At 42.2% G+C, this 21,999-nt stretch overlaps 1 protein-coding gene across 2 annotated transcripts in view; it reads right to left on the bottom strand.

Moving 5' to 3' along the window:
* Positions 1-1,302: 1,302 nt before the first annotated feature.
* Positions 1,303-21,999, bottom strand: part of usp34 (ubiquitin specific peptidase 34) — an 89,307-nt gene continuing 68,610 nt past the window's right edge. For both annotated transcript variants that reach the window (XM_080456593.1, XM_080456594.1), the window contains exons 61-79: positions 21,340-21,491; positions 20,457-20,610; positions 19,896-19,940; positions 19,232-19,336; positions 18,405-18,552; positions 17,543-17,847; positions 16,015-16,344; positions 14,775-14,932; positions 14,368-14,446; positions 13,561-13,687; positions 12,052-12,159; positions 11,562-11,666; positions 10,575-10,699; positions 9,405-9,528; positions 9,063-9,142; positions 6,595-6,735; positions 5,596-5,742; positions 4,219-4,375; positions 1,303-3,196 (exon numbers count right to left, since the gene is read on the bottom strand). In XM_080456593.1, the coding sequence (XP_080312719.1) occupies positions 2,286-3,196; positions 4,219-4,375; positions 5,596-5,742; positions 6,595-6,735; positions 9,063-9,142; positions 9,405-9,528; positions 10,575-10,699; positions 11,562-11,666; positions 12,052-12,159; positions 13,561-13,687; positions 14,368-14,446; positions 14,775-14,932; positions 16,015-16,344; positions 17,543-17,847; positions 18,405-18,552; positions 19,232-19,336; positions 19,896-19,940; positions 20,457-20,610; positions 21,340-21,491 (3,501 nt within the window). In that variant the 3' untranslated portion in view covers positions 1,303-2,285. The remainder of the gene's footprint in view (positions 3,197-4,218; positions 4,376-5,595; positions 5,743-6,594; positions 6,736-9,062; positions 9,143-9,404; positions 9,529-10,574; positions 10,700-11,561; positions 11,667-12,051; positions 12,160-13,560; positions 13,688-14,367; positions 14,447-14,774; positions 14,933-16,014; positions 16,345-17,542; positions 17,848-18,404; positions 18,553-19,231; positions 19,337-19,895; positions 19,941-20,456; positions 20,611-21,339; positions 21,492-21,999) is intronic.

The following is a 21,999-nucleotide window of genomic DNA, read 5'->3' as shown; positions in this document are numbered from 1 at the left end:
CCCCCCCCCCTTCGTAGGGGGGGTGGGGGGGATCTCGCCTGCCCTAAATGTAATTCCTGGGAACGCCACTGTTCCATGAGCTGCTGCCACAGAGAAGAACGCCGCTGTGGTTTTGGACTCCATGATTGGTCAAGTTCAAGGATTCTTCCATCGACTTTCATGGTCTTTTATAGGAATACGTGAAGCCTGGCTTACCATCCTGGCTCGACACAGCCTGGCTTGACAAGGTCTAGCTCGACAAAGTCGCTCCTTTTCAGCCTGGCTTGGCGTTCATGGAACGGAATAAACCAGGCTGTACGAACCAGACTTTGTCAAACCTGGATTTGACTTAAATCCAGGCTTATTTCATTCTCCTTTCGTGTAATAGGCCGATCTCTATAAACGGGCATAACGGTGAGATTGAAGTCGGTTGGTCAGATGGACACACAGAGTGACAGAGATTTTGTGCATTCATAGTAAGATATTGGACTGAAATAAATAAGTAGAGTGCTATGGGCAGCAACATACAAACCAATGTTTTGACAGCTTACTGTTAAAACTGTTATTTGGTCATTAGAGGACTATAGTGCGTGTGCCATATTTCTCCTGGTTTGCAAACAAGACCTCAGAAATTCTAAATTGTGAAATGGTACATGTACAACTGTCAATTCTGAATTCTTCAAATGTTGAGAGACACAAGGTCCCAACAAATGTTATTCTCACACATTGCAGAAAATAATGACACAAAAATCATTCAAAATACCAATTAAAAGCGATGAAGGCACTAACAATAATGGAGCTGATTTGGGAATAGACAGTAAGGAATCCCTGGAATATAGGTTCGACCCAAGTGTCAAAATATTTGTGTTTTGGTTATTGTGAAGATAAAAATAAAATCCAATTACCACATTAAGGTCTCTAACATGACTCAATTAAATTAACAGACAGAATGTGTGTATTTATTATAGTCATATTCAATACGACTGTGTAGACAGTATGTCCAATCCAATCATTTCTGGAAGTGAAAATTTTCGGATCACATAATGCTTTTCCGCAGATTATGAAATGTGTACATAAAATAATTCCTGCTCAGTTTTACAAGAATGTCTCATTTTGCAGAATAATAACGTTTTAAGTGCATTTTTGGATCAACTCTATATGTGACTATATTTTAAGCTGTACTGGTGTAAACACCTGGGTAAAGATCATTACTTCATCATATAGTACAGTATGCTCTGTAGGAACTATGACAGCTGTATTAATGTGTTGGGTGAGAAAGAAAGAAAACAAATCTCATGCCTCAAAATAGATTTCTGTTCATAATTATTCATATTAAAGTTTTTATTAATTTATCCTCTATTAAAATAAAATCAGGAAAAAACCAAACAAACAGCAAAAGAAGCAAGAATGACAATAGATTATGGAATGTATTTCAGTAAATAAAATAAAGCTCCAACTGTTACATCAAGTGTGCTTTATTTCAGCCACAGTCAAATAAAGCACCATTTTTATATATTCATATATATATATAAAGTTATTTATATATATATATAATTTTTCATATACACCTTCAGGCAATGACTAGAGAGGATTCTTTACAGAATCAAGTTTCTTGTGGTTCTTTTAATGTACAGGTAAACTTAGTTTGGATATTTAACCACAGAAAAAAGCCAAGGCAACTTTCGCCTCTTTTTCATTAAAGTACAAAACTGGCACAGGGGACACAATTTTATACACAGTAAAAATGCAATAAAATTAAATTACATAAACAGACTAAAATTTCTGTAAACCTTTCCCCGTTACAGCAAACCTCAAACGAATAAAATCACTTTCTAAAGAAACTCACTAAATCAGTAAAAAAAAGGAAAAACTAAAAAAACAAACAAAAAAAAGATTTTTTTTTGCCCTTTGAAAGAAATGTGCTATAGCTTGTACAACTTGATATTTTTCTTCTTGTTTTGTCAAACGAATGGCAGGCTGTGCAACTTGTTGTCCAGGGATGTTTCTTTGAGCATAACAACACCGGGGAGGAAGGAAGATGGCGGCAATTGAAAGCCACAGGCGGGGGGTTTGAAATCACGGACAGACCGCAGCACAGAGCGAACCAATTTAAATACGTCATGAGCATAAGGCCAGCGCAACACATACAGCAAAAAGAAGAAACCCAAACAAGAACACAGGGAAAGGAAGTCCTCAACCAAGACCATGATTCAGCTTAAAAAAAGAAAGAAAAAAAAACTTAAAAGAAAAAAAAAGGAAAAGAAAGATTTTTCTCAAAGATCTGAAAGCGCTGTGAGTTGATGATGTCACGAGGAGGCGGGGCAGGGCCCTTTGCCGGTCAGTTTAGTAACTATGGCGATGGTGGCTTCCACCGTCCTGTACAGCATGTCCAGCATGTCTGGGGGCGGGCCGGCGTGCTGCGCCATGACAACGGCCGGGGGGGCGTGGCCGCCCGCGGTGCTGCAACCCGCGGCCTCTGGCCCCTCCCCCGCCACCAGTCCCAGGGCTGATGACGGGAACATGGCGTCCTCCCCTAGGGGCGTAGCGGCGGCGGCGGAGCTGCTCCCGCCGGCGTTAGAAGAAGAAGAACCCATCATCTCCTTCTGCTCCTTGGCCTCCTCCGAGGCGGCGGACGAGGCCTCGCCGCCGCCGCACCTCCTTTTCCTCCTGTCCTCCTCCTCTTCCTCATTGCCGCACCCCGTCATGATGTGCCGAGGCGGCGGCGGCTCGGGGTCTTCCCCGCGGACGTACGTCTCCCCGACTTCCTGCATGGAGGAAGAGGAGGAGGAGGAGGACGAGGACGAGGTGGAGGACGAAGACGACGCCTCCATCTTCTCCTCCTTGGCGGCGGCGGTGGGGGAGGAAGACCCCGCCTCCATGTTGGGGGGGGCGGGGGCTGAGGTGGTGGGGGCGGGGTCGGGAGGAGAGGGCGGGTCCTGCTCGGTGCCGGGGTCGATCAGGGACGAGGAGTCGCGCGTCTCCGTGTCCGAGGTGCTGGCGGGCGTGAGCGCCTCCTGGTTGTGGTCTGCCACCGCCTTCAGCTCCCCCCCGCACGGCGGGAGGAGGGCAGAGGAGGAGGAGGCGGAGGTGGAGGGCATGGAGGCCACGCACGCCGACCCCCCGCTGCCCATCATGGCGGAGCTGGTGCCCTCGCCGGCTCGGTCGTCGTCGCTGCTCACCCGCCGACGCTTCACCGGGGTCGCTCCCTCCTCCTCGGCTGAGGAACAAGACAATAAAACGGCGATTAACGGGGGTCCTAACGCATGATGTCAATAGGGCAGGGGTGGGCAACCCCTTTCATATCAAGGACCATTATTTATTCGGCATTTGAGCCACGGAACCACCGTTTGATGAGATTTAGCCTCAGACCCAAAACGTATACAATTTTGTTAGAATTTGATAAGATTTTGTCAAAATAACAATTATTCTACATTATCTAATTGTGTAGACTTCTTAAATTAAGGCATAAAAAATAAATCAGTAAATTATAATTCAACTTTTAACTCTTACCCTGCCAGAGTTTTCAAAAAGTCTGTAGCCTCTGCCAGGGTTTTGACCGATTTTGGTACCTTTTCGCATAGCCACAGAATATTTTTCTCCAGTATGATTGATCCCAGATAATTTCTAATCACAGATGAGATTCAGGTGTGGTTTCACAAATGTCAACGAGGTCAATTTGACCTTGTTGTCATGTGTTGTTTGATGTTTGAAAATAGCTCAAAACCAGTAGTTTCAAACCAAAAAACATTGTGAATTGTTTGTCCGTTTCAATTTTAACATTGAAGTGGATGGAGCAGCAAATCTTTGGGAATTGTTATCTCCTTATTCGTTTGGAATATCGAAAAGGTGTCCATCTTAAATAATTAGAGAATCTTTTTAGATTTTTTTTTTTTTTTTTTTTTTTAAAGACGTTTTTAAACGTCTTTGGCAGGCAATAGCTGAAGGCCCAAAGACGTTTATAAACGTCTTTGGCAGTTATAGAGTTAAGAGCTTAAAATTAAACCAAATGGACCCTTACGAGTCCATTTGGTTTCATTTTACGCACCGAGTGCCGCGCTATGAGCTTGTAGATCTGCTATTTTTGAAAAATCGTGAAAATTTGTAACAATTGTAAAAAAAAAAAAATGTTATTAAGTGTTAGGATTTTGAAAACATTTTTAGAATCGGCCTCAGGTCTTAAGGCTTACGTTGATTTACTGATTGACGGAATAGTTCAAATCCCATTTCAGCCAGCCTTACCTTTGGCCTTGCTGTCTTTGGCCTCCAGCTCCAAGGCGGTGCGCTGCTGGACACAGGCGCGACATCGGACCAGCAGCTCGTGGAGGGTGGGGCAGAGGGCGGGGTCTAAAGCCTGCGGAGGATGCACCGAGAGCAGCAGCACCAACGCACGCAGGTCCTGAGGAAGAGGAGGTAGTTGGGGGACAAATAGGAAAAAGGTGCAGGATGGAAAGAAGAGAATGTGATGATCACAAAAAAGTTTGTTATATGTAGTAAAGTTTAACACATCCACCGCCAGAGGTTAATCTCATAATGTACTCACCAGTGCCAAGGTGTTTTTGTTGTTTTTTTGTTTTTTTCATGTCGCCATAGATCTTGTTAAAATCCTTAAGATTGAGCCGTGAACGGTCTGTTTACATCCGCGAGATCTCCCTGTATCTCCCAGTGAAAACCACGTGTCAAACGGGGCATCCATGTTTGAGTTAGAGCGGATTACGTTAAACAGTGAAATGCGAGGAGAAAAAACTACAGGAAGAGAATTGAGTTTCAGTTTCGTCTGTAGAATGGGAGCGGGCGTGATCGTCGAAACCGGATCCCAAATAATTCTATTTCCTGTCATCAAACCGGAAACGGAAGTGGATCAAAAAAAATCCGAAAGTGCACCCGGACCGCGCATGCGCGAAAAGACCGCAGCCCGTAGGACTACGGGCTCGGCGCTTAACCGTTGGATTTAACGGCCCGTAGAACTACGGGCCCGGCGGTAAAGGTGTTAAGATTAAAGTTTATTGGATATGTGGAGTTGTTTGGCAATAAAAAAGAAGAACTTGAGTTGGCTTGAGATCATCTAAACTGTGACCTTGTTTAAACACATGACACCCGTCAGCTTCTTTAGGTGAGGAATTCACAGTTTGGAAGAAATAACAAAACAAAAAAAAAACAGACTGTAAAACTTGAGAGATAGTGTTTAAACAAGGTTGTGTGTGTGTAGGTTAGGCCTGTCACAATTATTACATAATCGTCTAATCGCAATTATTTAAGATAATAGCAATTATTTTTGCATAATCGTCATAATCGTTTCCATGTTGAAATTTTGTCACACATTTTCAAATATTAAAAAAGTTAAAAAAGCAGATCTACAAGCTTACAACGCGTCATGATCTGCTATTTCTGCTTTTTTTACATGCATGAAATTATGAAATATGTCAATAATTTCTTTGAATATTTCAGTTATTTGTCACATCTGCCATGTGCAATTTTTGATTACAAAGCCTAAAAGGCTTCATATGTTCCAATGTTCAATGCCTAACACACAATTACATCGTTAATCGCAATTATTTGAGTGACAATTAATCGTCAACTTAAATGTGTAATGGTGACAGTCCTAGTGTAGGTACGTACAGCATTGAGCAGGCTACTGGTTTTGCTGAGCTCCAGGCGGTGAGCAGCCAGCTCAGGCTGCAGACTGTGTTGTTCACTCAGCAGGTTGGTCACCAGCACGTTGACCAGGCTGCTGCAGCTGGGCCCTGACAGGACCTGACCCTGGACCTGGGTGGACAAAACACACATCAAATGATATACATCTCATGGATAAGTTCTCTTTCCAGCATAATTCTTCATTTCAATGCATCCCATTTGATGAATCAAATTGAACTATTCACATAGTCTTCCACTCTTGCACATACTGTACACACTTATCAACTCTTTTTTTTTCATTCATACTGGGTATCCATTGTTGTATTTATGTTGCTTAATAATTTATGTTTTGCTTTAACGTCTTCCCAACAGTATTCTGAAAAACGTATGTTTCTATATCAGTGGTGCTCAATCTTTTTCATGTCAAGGGCCCCCAAAATGATATGTATTTGGCCGCGGACCGCCATCTCAAAATATGTTGTTCCAGGGACCCCCAGAAGCAAAGATTTGAGTTAAAAATGTTCGCTTTAAAAATATATATACCGTATTCAAAGATTTGCACACATTTTCACGATTTTTCAAAAATAGCAGATCTACAAGCTCGTAGCGCGGCACTCGGTGTCGCGCTATGAGCTTGTATATCTGCTATTTTTGAATAGCCAAAGTGTAAAATAATGCTTTTTAGCTCAAATGTAAAAGTGACACAGATGCATTCCAGGTCTTAATGGGTTACATTTTTCTGATTACTTTCCCATTTCTATTGTAATGTTGTTAAATGAGGCGAGATTAACTTTATAAACCCCACAGGGTTTTCTAGATCTCACCTGCACAACCCAATATCATGCGGTTGTTACAAATGTGTCGTTTTTAAATAAAACATCTGTGACAATTATTTTTGAGGATTCAGCGCCGGTTACAAGCTGTTCATGCTAAGATAGTTGAGCATGTTGTTATATTGCTATTTGAAGTTCTACTGTATGTTACCTTGTGCAGGAAGCAGGTGAGGAAGGAGTAGGCCATGTTGTTGTTGAGAAAGGTCCTCTCGTCCATCAGAATGCACTTGATGTACTCGCCAAAGGCCGGGTCTTCACACAGCAACTTCACACAAGTCTTGGCCAGAGCAGACTAAAAGAACAACAACGAGGATGTCAGCAGGCTCTCTATGAGGTTCGCTGTCTATCTATAAAAGGGTCTGTCCGTCCGTGTGTGTGTGTGTGTGTGTGTGTGTGTGTGCGCCAGAGGTGGGGACTTGGACTCGAGACTCGACTTGGACTCGAGTCCCGATTTTGATGACTTTAGACTTGCTTGACCAAATCAAAAATAGACTTGGACTTGCTTGGGACTTGAATGCCAAAGACTTGAGACTTGACTTGACTTGAACGCTAAAGACTTGAGACTTGACTTGACTTGAGCCCTCTTGACTTGAAAATTCAAGTCTTTTCAAGTCACTTTCAAGTCACTTAAGCAAGCCAAAAATGTTTAAAAAGTGTGCATCAACTATAACGTTATTAGTCAGAAATCCCGGCCGTCAGTGACACCTAGTGTAGTGTTGCCAAAGCTGCTTATTTACCCTAACTTTTGGACAAACTTTGGCTTGTTTTTGGCTTGTTTTTGGAAGTCGGTTCGCTTGTTTCTCTCCCGATACTTGGCAACACTGGCCCACACGTTGCACGTTACCAAACAAACAACACACCGGCTTCACTCCTGCCGTCGCTGCTGGAACTGAAGCCAGGTGGAATAAAATGTCAACTCCAGCAGTTATAGCTTTCGGTTTTAAAGATTACAAGGTGGAAGACAAGACGAGAAAAGCAGTATGCAAGGCAAGACCTATACTTCACATTAACATTACTGCGTGCTAAGAGCAAACTACAGTATAATCAGTGGTGGAAAGTAACTAAGTACATTTACTCAAGTACTTTACTTAAGTACAATTTTGACTTATTTTTTACTTTACTGAAGTATTTGCAATTTTCAGTACTTTTACTTCTACATTACAGTCATTTAGCAGACGCTTTTATCCAAAGCGACTTACAGTAAGTGCATTCAACATAGGTAGGGAACGAAACTACTAATCACCAGAAGTCTTAAGTGCATTTTCTGCAAAAACAAGCAACCAAGAGTATACCTAGCGCTAAGGTAAAAGTGCAATATATCAGCTACCTACTTCTACTCAACTACATATCAGAGGCAGATATTAGCCTACTTTTACTCCACTACAATTATTTGAAAATTTTAGGTACCAGTTACTTTGTAGATTTTGGTTATTAATACAAAACATACATTGACCACTTCAGCGCTATATACATTTCCTCTTCTACCCCGGATTTGAACGTGGTTTCCAGTGCAAGTGCTAAAATTTCACCATTGTGATAATAGAGCCTGCCTGCTTGATCAGAGGATACACTGAATTTGTGTCAGATCCTGTGTCTAGGTGAGACATGGCCTTTGACATTATCTAAATGTCTCAATAGAAGAGCAGGGAGACAAAATACAACCACCCTGATTGTATAAGTTATATTGTAGTAACATACTCTACCATACAGATTGTACAACATTACATTATATTCATTAAAAAGGGCCCTTTTAAACCCTGTCCTCAAGGAGGAAATTAAAAGTACAGTATCTGCGTTCTGTTGGCCTGGAAGAACCCTTGTTTTAAAACAAATGCAAATTGTGAAAAATGCTCATGATTTATGTAAATCTTTACATATCTTGAATTAACATTTTCACTTGTTTGGGACTCGAAACAAAAGGTTAGGACTTGTGTGGGACTCGAAACAAAAGGTTAGGACTTGTTTGGGACTCGAAACAAAAGGTTAGGACTTGTGTGGGACTCGAACCAAAATGCTAAGGACTTGTGTGGGACTCGAAACAAAAAGCTGAGAACTTGGACTTGACTTGGGACTTGGCTGTGTTGACTTGGACTTGACTCGGGACTTGAGAGCAAAGACTTGAGACTCGACTTGGACTTGTAACATAGGGACTTTGTCCCACCTCTGGTGTGCGCTAATCTCGCAAACCCTGTGGCAGATCAGCGCCAAATTTAATTTCAACACTGCCTGTAGGCTAAAGACAAATAAGTTGTATATCTTGAGATCCACATGATCCCAATTTTAACCTGAATCCCATCGTTTCATTGGGAGGAACATGTGATGCCATGTTTTCATAGGCTGGTGGAGTTTGTCCAGTGCCTAGAGAGGATTCAGGTTAAAACGTACTTTAAACAGGAAATCTAAGTATGCCGTATTCTGTATTCAGTCAGTAATGGTATGCAATCAGAGCAAGAACACCAACACTGCTGGCCTGAAGAAGAATTTCAACTGTTTTTTCAAACTATTTTTCTTTAGAACACAAACAAATATTGTCCTTACAGTACTTCTATGAGGACAAAATCTGGGAAAGAGGAGAGAGAAAGAGAGAAGAGAATAAGAGAGAAAGAAAGAGCGACTTACCTGTGATTGACAGAGTTCAGTCCAAAGTTTGGGGAATAGGGCCAAGTGAAGAGGCAGTCCTTCATATGCTATCAAGACACCTGGAAAACAAAGTACAATTATTTACCAAATGTGACCTTTCTTTTTTGTCTGTTACGATGTCAGTCGTGTCAACTTTTTCATAATCGTACGCCTCCATAGTCAGACCGTATTGTAGGTTTAACTAACTTTTTCATGCTAGCAGCCATGAAGTGAAATATGCAGCATGGAAATCCAGAAAACTAGCTAAAGCATTGACAGGGTGTCTTCAATAACATTTAGCATCAAGGAATCAATCTCTCTCATATTCAAACACACACATACTTAGTTTGACCAGGGTCTCTGTGAACTTCTCACAGTTGATGGCGACTCGACACAGCAGGTGGATGAACTGGTGGTAAGACAGGAAGTAATCCAGCAGCATCCGGTCGTACACCTCATCTTTCCCCTGACATACACACATTATTATAAGATCAAGATATAAGATCATTATGAGATCATAAGATCATGCCGATGTCACACACCAAAAACGCTTGTGAGCTTGCAGATAGTCTACTTTTGGTGCGAGACACCTGGCTACGGGCTAGTGTCTAATGTTCATTCGATGCTTAAAAAATTTATAGAATAAAATCATTAAATATGCTGTATTAAGAAAATAAGCTACCCTCTCCTGATACATACAATAAATCATGCAATATGCACAGAAGATCATCTAGTTAGTAGATCATTAGTAGTTGTCTATGAAACATTAATCCCAGTTCATTCTGGTCCGTTTCGTGCTCTCAATTGCCATCTGCTGGTGAAAAAAGATATCGCCAATGTGACATATCTTGTTCCACAGGGTGGCTGGCCAATATGGGACTCCCTCTTTCTTTGCTGTTTCGCCTTGATTGTGTCTAAAACCCTAACATTCAACTTCACTAAAACTATGCCTAAACCTAAATCTAGCCTCACAAACACTGTACCTAACCTTAAACTCTCAGAAATTATGCCTAAACCAGGGGTCTTCAACAAGGGGTCCGGGACCCCCAGGGGGTCATCGGGGTTAGTACAGGGGGGCCGCCAAATCTTTGTGTGATGTGATATTTATTTCTACATTAACCACTTTAACCCTAGCATCCATTTTCTGAGAACTTTAGCCACAAATAGCAGATACAAGCTCACAACGCCAGACCAAGTAAAAAAACAAAAACAAAAAAAGTTTAATCTGAAACACAATTTATATAATATAGTGGGGGTCCCTGCTTCACCTCTCTCTCAGCTAAGGGGTCCTTGGCCTGAACAACATTGAAGATCCCTGGCCTAAACCTAACCTCAAAACCCTTTCCACCTGGGCGAAACACCAGGAAAAGAGACTCTCCCTGGCCAATATGGCCAACTGATTTTGAACTTCTTTGTTTGTGTGAATGTACGTTTTTGAACACCAGCCTTAGTGGTGGGGTCTCTGTGCTAGCGGGAACACTCTGTAATAAATAAAGTAAAAACCACTCTGACCTTGCTGGTCTCCACCATGGAAGGCAGGAGACACATGTTGAGCTCTGGGCGGGGGGGTCGGATGTTGTTTTTGCCTCCCATCAGCTTGATGTTTTCTCTGCACGGCAGGTAGGGACCAAACGACACTGGGAAGAGCACGCACACACATGTAAGTATTACTATACTTGTGAGGACATTTTAGAACAGCGATATTATGAATGCAATTACATTTAATAATTATTTTTTGCCAGTTCTAACGCAAAAAATAGTCACACGTTGTGATCTTGCTTGTAGATTGACCAATTTCGGTGCATGAGTAAGAAAGAGAATGGAGAAGTGGAGGAGAGATTGGGACTGGTTCCCAAACAAGGTTGTCCAGGACGTTCAAAAACTTCTGAATTATATTTTTGATGGACCGTGCTTTGTGCGCTCTTGTTTCCCAAAACAGAGGCAAATTCTATACCTTAAAAATATATATTTTAACCTCTTTTAACCTGGCATCCCTATTTTAGGCAAATTTAAAGTTTCAAAAATAGAATACAGGTGTGTGCCTTGAGATTGTGACTTGCCCATTGGTGTGCCCTGGGCATCAACAGTTTGTAAAGCACTAGGGCAGAGAGTAGAGAGACTCACTGGGGATGTTAACAGTTTGTAAAGCACTGGGGTAAAGAGTAACCTCTCATCACCAGACTTTCCACCGCGGAGGAAAGCCTTCATTCGTTCTAAACCGAGCCGTGTGATCCGGTTTAGAAAGAAAGAGGGAAAAAAACGGTGGTTCCGGTGGTTGGTTCCGGTTGGCGTCGCATTGTTTTTGTTCCCCACATAAGGAGAATAAATTAGTTTATTCTCGTTAGTCGTGCTACGAGTTAGAATAAAAGATGGACATACCAAACGATTATTATACCAAAAGAAATTAAACGATTATACCAATTTAAACCAATTTTAAACTAGGGGAATCATTTTGGAGGTGCTAGATCCCAGGCTAGGTAAAGAGCAGAGGAGACTCACTGGGGATGTTGCTGTGGTGGTAGGTGCAGTGGTTGTGTTGCAGGAAGGGCACCAGCGTGTGCAGGAAGTCATGAGGACTCAGCAGCACCAACTCCTTCAGAACATCTAAGAGAGGAGGCAAAACAATGAGGCTGTCATGTGACACTTAGCTTTCCGAAAAGAATAGACCTACTAAGTGTAGTATCGCGACACATTGTTAGCGTGTAGATCTGTTCCTTTTGGCAAGCAAGACGCTTTGCGTAATGAGTATAATGTGATTTTCGTATGAATAAAATTACTTTTGTTTTGCCGTGTGTGATCCTTCTACCGTATAACTGAAAATAATAATAAAACTTTATTTATATAGCACCTTTCAAAACTGGGTTACAAAGTGCTTTACCAGAGGAACAACAAAAGAAAACACACAAAACAAAAAGAAAGCAAAGAAAAACTAATAAATAATAAGGACCACACACACTACAGGACACATGGTGAAGTTTGTGTATGTTACCTAGGCAGGCATTGCGGAGTTCGGGGGGGCTGTAGGAGTTGAGGAGGGTCAGCAGCTTGTGGGCAAAGTCGATTCTCTCCTGCCACTGTATGAGAGCCTGTTTCACATCTGGAGGACAGGAGACAACACAGGTTAACTAAGGGTGCAAAAGTTAAACCAACGAATCGATTAGGAAAAATGCGACGCGTTGTGAGCTTGTAGATTATTGCAATTTTAATAGATTTTGTCGATAAAAAAGTTATGTTACAATTTTTCCCACATCGATTAGTTGATGTATAAAAACTGTAGGTTACGAACGTAACCCCAGTTATTTTATTATTATGAGCGAGATGTGTCGCTTATGGGAGAGCGCTCCCTGGCGTGATCACAGAAGAATTACTTATGCACTTCGACAATTTTTATTGGCTGGACCTGACGGTCACCTGACCAGGGTGGCACTGCCCCTCTGCCTTAGAGCAGTGGTCGGTGTGGTCAATCCTCATTCAGTTTCTCCTTCTCGTGAGAGACAAGAGCATTAATCCCTCGGTCCATCTGCAAGAGTCGTGTGGCAATTTGTTTTCAACATAGGACTAGATCGCATCTTGGACCGATGAAAGCTGCCGACGAAGCGTTGGATATTTAAATATCAAAATGATCCAACAAAAAAGTAACTCACTTCTCGATTACTTGATCGAATAATCTGTAAGAAGATAATCAATAGCTGCAGCCCTGAGGTTAACCACATGAACCCTTGCGTCCCTATTCTGGGTGTAGCATAATAAAATAGCCGACAACATTGGCTATTTTCGGCAAAGAGATTTGGTGCAGAGGGAAAAAGGAGGGGGCCACGAACAGACCCATGTGTGTTTTGTCAGTAACTATTGTCACATATTTGATTCCTTGCAAGAGCCAATGCGTGTCAATGCATCGCCCATGTGTCCTTTAGCGGGACATTGAACGTCTGTCCCCCTCATCAGATTAACCCATTTAGACCGAGAGCACATCTGTGTCATTTTAGATTTCAGCTAAAGCCATTATTTTGTACTTATTTAAAAAAAAATAGCAGCTATACAAGCTACAAGCTCACTATGAGCTTGTAGATCTGCTATTTTTGAATATATATATTTTTTTAAATGAACATTTGTAACTCAAATCTTTGCTTCTGGGGGGTCCCTGGAACAACATATTTTGATGGGGCTCGGCGGCCAAAAACATAATTTTGGGGGTCCTTGACAAGAAAAAGTTTGAGCACCACTGATATAGCAACAATTTTTTTTTTGAAAAATGAAGACATTTGTTGAGACATTTACAGTTACATATGTTCGCTCGAAATATGTATTCAAAGATTTGCACATATTTTCACAAAAAAATAGCAGAGCTACAAGCTCGTAGCGCGGCACTCGGTGCTGCGCTATGAGCTTGTATATCTGATATTTTTTAATAGCCCAATGAAATCTATAAAATGACACACAGATGCGTTCCTGGTCTTAAAGGGTTAAGAATGTCAGCTAAATGCCAAAGAACAGAGACCTTTGCGCTGCAGGTACGGCCGCGTGGCTTTGAGGACAGACAGGAAGATGGACAGCAGCTCCACCAGGTCCCCTGTGACGTGACAGGCCGTGGCCTCGTGGTACATCATGTGTAGTGTGTTGAAAGACTGGAGGAAGAGAAGAAAGAAAAATACACAGAGGAAGAAAGACAGCACAACAGTTTGAGAAAGAGAGGGAAGAGAGAGAGAGAGAGAGAGGAGACATTCAATTACAGTATAATACTTTGGTAGGTAACTACTTTCCTCATATTGTCCATATTTCACATAGGACAAGTGGTTCTCAACCAGCTGGTCCGGGGACCACCAGTGGTCTTTGAGGGGGTTCCAGGTGGTCCCCAGCTAAATGATGGAGAGTTGGTAACCAAATGGACCCTTATAGATCTTTAACTCTTGAGAGCGTAAAATGAAACCAAATGGACCCTTACGGGTCCATTTGGCTTCATTGTACGCTCTCAAGAGTTAAATTATTGTTAAACATAATCATTACTTAATTTAAAATAAGTCTACACAATTCGAGAATGTAGAAGGATTGTTATTTTGATCAACGTATGTTTGTCTGTTATCTCTCCTATTGGTACCAACATCAATACGGCATGGAATTGTGGAACAAATCTTATCCAACGATAAGAAAATGGTCTTGGGTCTGAGAGTCTAAATCTTATCATACGGTGGTTCCATGGCTCAAATGCCAAATAAATAATGGACCTTGATATGAAAAGGGTTGAAAACCACTGACACAGGACATCAGTTGCTAAATGTGTTAGAGTGAGGCAGTGAGTGTTGTGTACCTCAGTCATGAGGATGAGACCTCTGTTGAAGACCACCAGAAGTCTGTCCTCGTCATTCTCCAACAGGACACGGAAGGCACTACAAAGACAACACAACTGTTAGCACAATGTGTGTGTGAGTGTGTGTGTGAGTGTGTGAGTGTGTGAGTGTGTGAGTGAGTGAGTGAGTGAGTGAGTGAGTGCGTGAGTGCGTGAGTGAGTGAGTGAGTGAGTGAGTGAGTGCGTGCGTGCGTGCGTGCGTGCGTGCGTGCGTGCGTGCGTGCGTGCGTGCGTGCGTGCGTGCGTGCGTGCGTGCGTGCGTGCGTGCGTGCGTGTGTAACTAAAATAACAATTACGATTGTTACAACTATCAATCATTAGAATAATAATCGTTAGAGAAATTGTGGTGTAAATCAGGGTCCGGGTACCTGATAAGTGTGGTCCAACAGGAGCGTCCGTCCAGACAGCGGAGGTAACAGCTAATGGTTGTCTTCTTGAACTGCTTCACATCCTCCAGTTCCTCCTCTCTCATGTCGGCCCTCTGGGCCACAAACAGCTGCATCAGGTTGAACAGCTCCTCCACCGCCTGAACACACACACACACACATTAACCCATTAAAACCGGGAAAGAATCTGTTATTTTAGATTTTAGCTATATAGTATAGCACATTGGTTCTCAAAGTGGGGTCTGGGGACCCCCAGGGGTCCTTGGGGGGTGTTCCAGGGGGGTCCCAAGCAAAAGCAGTTAATAGAGCGTCACAATCATTTTAACCACTTTAGCAAATCTTTGAGTATATATATTTTTAAGCTAACATTTTTAACTCAATTCTTTGCTTCTGGGGGGTCCCTGGAACGACATATTGTGAGATGGGGGTCCGCGGCCAAATACATATCATTTTGTACATATTTTTTGTACATTTGTAGAATCCCTAGAGGCAAAGATTTGAGTTACAAATGTTCGCTTTAAAAATATATATATTCAAAGATTTGCAAAAGATTTCATGATAAAAAGAAGAATAGCTGCACTCGGTGCCGCGCTATGAGCTTGTATATCTGCAATTTTGTAATAGCCAAAGTGTAAGATAATGATTAAAGTGGTTAAAATCTTTCCCGGTCTTAACACATTACCTGCCAAACACGAGTATAACCGTTGTTTAAAAATACACCCGTTTACTGCCAACAACGGTTATTTATTTATTTTTGTCTTTTTTTTTTTCAATTTATCCACACAGAACCAGAGATATCGCGATCCAAAGATTTCTAGCTCCATTCACTCCTTGGTTAACTTATTACTTTAAAATCCTGTATCTCGGCTCCTGTGTACTTTTTTTTTTTACCATGTTATTTTGGGTGAAACATGCTATTTTCAACTGGCTGCAATTATGGAACGGATTACCGCAATCGGATTATTTTTTCCCACGATTCTACGAGACTCCTGTGTGTGTGTAATGAGGGGATCACCGTGAGGACGGTGATCACGGAAAATATTTTGTGACTACTTAAAAAATGGTTAAAAAAGGTTAAAACAATGCTGGCAGTGGGGGAAGTAAAACAAAAAAAAACCTCTGGCGGGGAATGTGTTAATGGGTTAATGGGTATATATATATATATATATTTTTTTAAACAAGAACTGTCAGAAAGTGCCAGCTAGCTTAACGTGTAACTCACCCCGGGGTACTGGCTGGCGTGCGGCGTCAGGTTCTTAAACGCCCACTGGATGTTCTGGTGCTGGGCCAGCTGGCGGGTGAAGGCGGGCGACTGCTCGCAGCACATGCGCAGGATGCCGTAGTAGGCGGGCAGCATGCCGCGGTTGAACAGCACCACCTCCTGGTCGTCGTGGTCGGCCAGGATGTAGTTGAAGGCGATGTTCTTGGTGACCACGGGGTTCTGCACCACCAGGCGCACGTTCTCCGGACACTCCACGCACACGTTGTACCAGAAGGACAGCAGCGCCTGCTTGTTGTGGTTGGTGGCGATGGCCGGCTCTGACAGCTTGGGCTGTGTGTGTGTGTGTGGGACAGAGAGGAGAGGAAATGTTTACATTTGAAAACTTGTGAAACGGGACATTCTGCATAAGGAGTACTTTCTACTTTTGGTACTTTAAAAGGGATAGTTCACCCAAAACATTTCATCGATTACTCACCCCATGGAGACTTGAATTCATGGATATTGTTTTTGTCGCATTCCTAAGCCAATAATTTGATGACCAGCGGACTGATAGGCAGCGGTTCCGGTAGGAGACACAAAGGAGACTATTTGTGTCTCCTACCGGAACCGCTCATTTTGAGGGTGAACTATCCCTTAAGTACATTTTGATACCAATACTTTTGTACTTTTTACTCAACCTTTTGAATTGAATATTGAATTCTGGACTTTTACTTGCAATGGAGTATTTCTACATTGCAGTATTGATACTTTTACTTAAGTAAAACATTTGAGTACTTTTTCCACCACTGCTTCTTACCCTGTGGTTTTAAACACCGTGTTGTAAACTTTATTTTTTGCTGATCTGTAAATGTTCAGCTGTGCACTGCTGCCACATGGTGATTGTTTGACCATACGTGCTGGACTGGTGCATTTTACTGTGTATTCTTTGCTATTGTGTTTTGTTGTATGACTTGATGACAGAGACCCCTTGGGGTGTTTTTCCACTATAAATGGATAAAAACCAAACTGAAACTAACTGACAGATAATTAGAAACATTTATCAGAACTTCAGAGAGGCCAGCCAGTAGGGCTGTCAACTTTCCTTAGAAATTATATTTGAATATTGGTCTTAAAAATTGGCAGATATTCGAATATATTCGAATATTATTATTATAAAAAATATATATATATATATATATAAAATAAAATAAATGGTGACAGAAACAGTACAAAAAACAATGTATCGAGTGCTCGGATCCAATAAAACATATCTTTTGTTTGTTTTTATAAGTTGATACACGTTTTTTGTATTGTCCCTGTAAAATAAACATATAAAAAAAAATACATATATATATATATATATATATATATATATTATATAATATATTTTCCCAATATTCTAATAATATTCGAATATCGAATATTCGTTTGACAGCCCGGCAGCCAGTGATGAAAAAGTGTCGAGAAGTGTCAAGAAGTGGCGACTACGTACAGGTCTGTTTGCTTTTCAAGGCACCCTGTAAAAAAAAAAGAGAGACTAGATCCTCACCTGGAAGAGGTTCCAGAGGTCCATGAAGTATCCGGAGAACATGAGCTTCTCCGTCTTGGAGATGAGACAGTAGGTCATGAAGCTGAAGTACTGCACCAGCTTGGTGGTGCCGTGCACGCTGGCGTCCACGTAGAGCTTGGCGCGCGCCAGCAGGCCCAGCAGCAGGTTGTACACCTGGTGGAGGACCACCGTGGTGTCCGGGGACAGCGGCAGCTCCCGCGTGGGGATGTGGAGCGAGCGCGTGGAGCGGAACATCTGGCGGAAGGAGTTGCTGGGGATGAGGGAGACCAGGAGGTACGCCGCCGCTGGAGAGGAGGGAGGAGAGACGAGAGATAGACGAGGGAGAGATGAGAGGATTCAACGGAAACACCACACACTGTGATGGTTAAGCTGCAACCCAGAACCCGTTTTTTGGGGGGAATAAAACATTATTTTAAACAATCTTTGACTGCCAATGACGAGATTTCTCGTCATATTTTGCTAAAGGTCCAGTCTGCCAATGACGAGAATGACAAGATTTTGTGTTTTCCATAAGATGGCGCTGTTCGCTCACCTATGGGTCACTGTTTGGCTCTCTGTGAAGCAGAGGAGCAGCGGGTCACGTGATCGCAAAAAAATCGCAGCCCATTCATTTTCTTGTTATTCGATTTGTGAGAATGGCCTTTTCTGTTGTCAAAATATGTCGTCCCTGGAACAACATATTTTGAGATGGGAGTCCGCGGCCAAATACATATCATTTTGGGGGGCCTTGACATGAAAGGGTTTGAGCACCACTGATAAATAGCAATATATGTTTCTGCAAAAAACGTCAGACATTTGTAGAATCGGCCTCAGGACTAAATGCAATAATGAGGTTTCTTACATGTGCGGACGCGGGGGTAATTGTGTGCCAGCAGGAAGCGTTCCACCCAGTTCTCCATGTTCTGCAGCACCCAGCTATGTGCCAGCTTGTTCCTGGGCGTCTGCACCGCCAGCCAGTCCAGACACTGGGAGGGGTTGTACTCTATCACCTGGTAAGAAGAAAAACAACATCGTTGCTGTCGGGCAGAAACCTCTCATCTCCCTTAACCCATTTAGACCTGTTGTAACCTATACGTTGTTATACCTTTCAATCCAGGAGCCACCTCTGTGTCTCATTAGTTGTGGCTATACATATAGCAACATCATTTTTTATTAATTTTTTGAGTAAGAATTTGAACATTTTCAGAAAACTTAAGTTAGGTTTTAGAAGGCGTTTTTAGAATTGGCCTCAGGTCTAAATGGGATATTCTAACTTTTTGTGTTTTTTCGTAAATTAACGCCCTACTTGATCATACTACATCGTCACACAAAAGGTATCAAAAGTAGCAGATCCACGGTCGAGAAGCTTGTGGATCTAAGCGTTTCAAGCTTGTGGATCTAAGCGTTTCGAGCTTGTGGAAAGATCTATTGTCTTTCAGTAAAAGAAATGTTGAACAAACATAATATAAAATATGTATCAATATTTGTACCATCTACTCCCGATTGTGAATCAGGCTATACTTCAGGCCATTCAGTCTCTGAACATAGAATAGTAAGCCTACAAAATGTGCTTTCTCCACATTGTTTTAATGGCAAAAAAATAAAAGAAAACGTTTCTATTTGCAAATTCACTGACCTTCGCATCGTGACCTTGATGCAAAATAAAGGGTTAATTGTTAAGTGCCATACCTCCCAGATCCTCTGCAGGATGTAGGAGGCGAAGGAAGGCATGCCTGGAGGTCCACCGGCAAACTCCATCAGCATGGTCAGCAGCTTGAAGAACGGATTGGCAGCCTGGCGGCAAAACAACACAGCACAGCACACAATGATGAAGAACAAGTAGATCATGAAGCAGGATCATGAAGCAGGTCATTAATTGTGATTTATGCTGATGTTCTAATATACAGTGCCGACTGATCAGAGAGAATATCATTGTTGTCGGGCAGAAACATCTTATCTCCATATCTTAATTTTGTGTTATTTTGTAAATTATACTTGATCATACTACAGTGTCACACAAAAGTATCAAAAGTAGCAGATCTGCAGGCTCAATTCCAATCAATCAATTGAATTGATAGATTGGATATTTTACTGACATAAAAGTACAGCAGTACGTAAAAAGAAAACAAAGCCAAATTAATAATCACAAAAAAAGCCAAAGGCTTGTTTCTATTGTGGTCCATAAACAATCAATCATCGAGACAAACAACAACATGAAACAACAACATGAAACAACAACATTACATTCACACCAGACATCACATTTTAGCTTGAAGCAATATTTTGAGCTGGAGGTTTAGTGTTTGATCACTAAAACGCTTTCCTGAAGCTCGTTTTTATAACCATGGCTTACCTCAGGAGTGAGCTTTGCAATTGAAGTGAAGAGCATGGACACAATCTGGAATGGAAAGAAGTACATGAGTTAATAGCAAATATCACCATCCACATCCAAGCCTAGCCTGGGCAGGTGTAAACATTCTGCAAAATTAGCTAATCTACAAGCTCACAGCACAGCTTGTAGATCAGCTAATATTCAAAGAAGAGATTTGGTGTACGGAGAAAAAAGGAGGGGACCAAGTATAGTACCATCCACGTGGGGACAAAACTCAAGAATAGTACAACAAGACAAATGTGACTCACAGGGGCATTTTTCAGGCCCTCTTGAGGGTCATTTTAATGGCTATTGCCATTTCTTTGAGCTATGGTTACAATTAGCACAAGCTTCAGTTTGGGGATAGGCTTAGGCATTTAAGCGTTAGGTTTAGGGTTGAAAATGAAAAGAAATATGTCATTTTTTACAAGGAATTGCTTTTGATGTCGTGGATAGTAAGACGTGTGTGTGTGTGTGCGTGTGCGTGTGCGTGTGCGTGTGCGTGTGTGTGTGTGTGAGAGAGTGTAGACACAGTAAACCTACATGCTCGGCCAGGCGGTTGTTGTAGCGGCAGAGGCTGAAGATGAGGTTGCAGGTCTGTCTGATGTTGATGCCGTCCCTGATGTGTTGGAAGAGGAAGGGGAAGCCTTTACCTCCGGTCAGAGCCGCCATGTCACTCTGAGACAGAGTCAAATGTCTGGGAAAGACGGTGAGAGAAAAGAATGGAGGTTGGGTGACCAGGACAAACAGATGATGGGAGAGAAAGACAAGAGAAAAGCAGAACAGAACAGGGGGAGGTGGAAGAATAGAGAGGTTTTTGGGGGCGGTACCCAGCCTAGGACTAAACACTGTCTGAGAGGCTAAATTCAGGGCAAATAATTCCCTTAACTGAGTTGGCGGGTCACAAGAGACCACTTGATTGTCTAGCAGCCAAACTACTTGCAGTTTCTTATGTACAATTTCAAGAAAATCTATAAACAACAAAACTGTATAGTGTAGCTATATGTCTTTATAGGAGCAAAGGTAAAAGAAAATTCACAAAGTTTCACACTTAGAGAAGATGAGCTATTTTCACTATTTGACATGAGTAAGTACAAGTAATTCGATAGGGCTTAAGTGGTTATACAATCCATTCAAGAAGAGGATGATCATAAGCTCTTAAACCATTAAAACCAAGAAGGTATCTGTGTCATTTTACATTTTAGCGTTGGCTATTCAAAAATAGCAGATATACAAGTTCACAGCGCGTCACTTCGGGCCGCGCTGCAAACTTGTACATCTGCTATTATTGAACTTTTTGAAAAATCTTGAAAGTGTTAATGGGTTAAATAAGTAAGACATATTTCTATGCGGTTGCCAGTGACTTTTCTTTCTTTTCTTTTTCTTAACGGGTGTAAATGTACGTTATCCATGCAGAGACTTGTACCTCTCTGAGCGGGACTGCTCCACCAGCAGGGCGATGAGGGCGATCATCTTCTCCAGAGCAGCGGGACGATACTTCTCCTCTGCAAGGGACAGGATGTCCTCTTCCTCGTCCTCCTCCTCTCCTTCCTCCTCAGACAGAACCTCCACCTGCGGCTGAAGGGGAGGAGGACACGCTTACGGTCACATGGAATAAAAACTGTGGAAATGCAACCCATACTTGTGTCGTTATTTGTTAGAAATCTTTCACTAGATTTTAGGGCCGGGTTTTCACCCTGGGTGTGATGTGACAAAAATGTATCAATTTCTTTCTGGCAGAGCAGCTGTAGATGAGACCGTACAGCGCGTTGCTCATATAATCACAATGTCCTCAGTTAGATTCCGGCTGGACACCTGTGTTGCAATCTTTCAGAGAGGATGGGTTTGCCCTCACTCAATAAATAAACAATCTAAAGGAATCTAATGATATTCCTGAAATTCCATGACTGGTGGGAACACACAGGCTTAAGGTCAATACATGCTCCTTCCGACGTTGGACAAAACTGCCTTTTCGGACGGGCTTTCCGAACTAGTTCGGCGGGCCAGGACATCTGAGGGTGCAGGAGTTCTGAGAGAAAGTTCTGAGGCCGGCCATCAGAAGTTCTGAATGACGTCAGAAGGAGCA

This window comes from Gymnoscopelus braueri (genome assembly GCF_963280865.1).
Source record: "Gymnoscopelus braueri genome assembly, chromosome: 2".
NCBI lineage: Eukaryota > Metazoa > Chordata > Actinopteri > Myctophiformes > Myctophidae > Gymnoscopelus > Gymnoscopelus braueri.
Note: the sequence above shows the minus strand (reverse complement) of the source record. Positions and strands in the feature narration are given on the sequence as shown.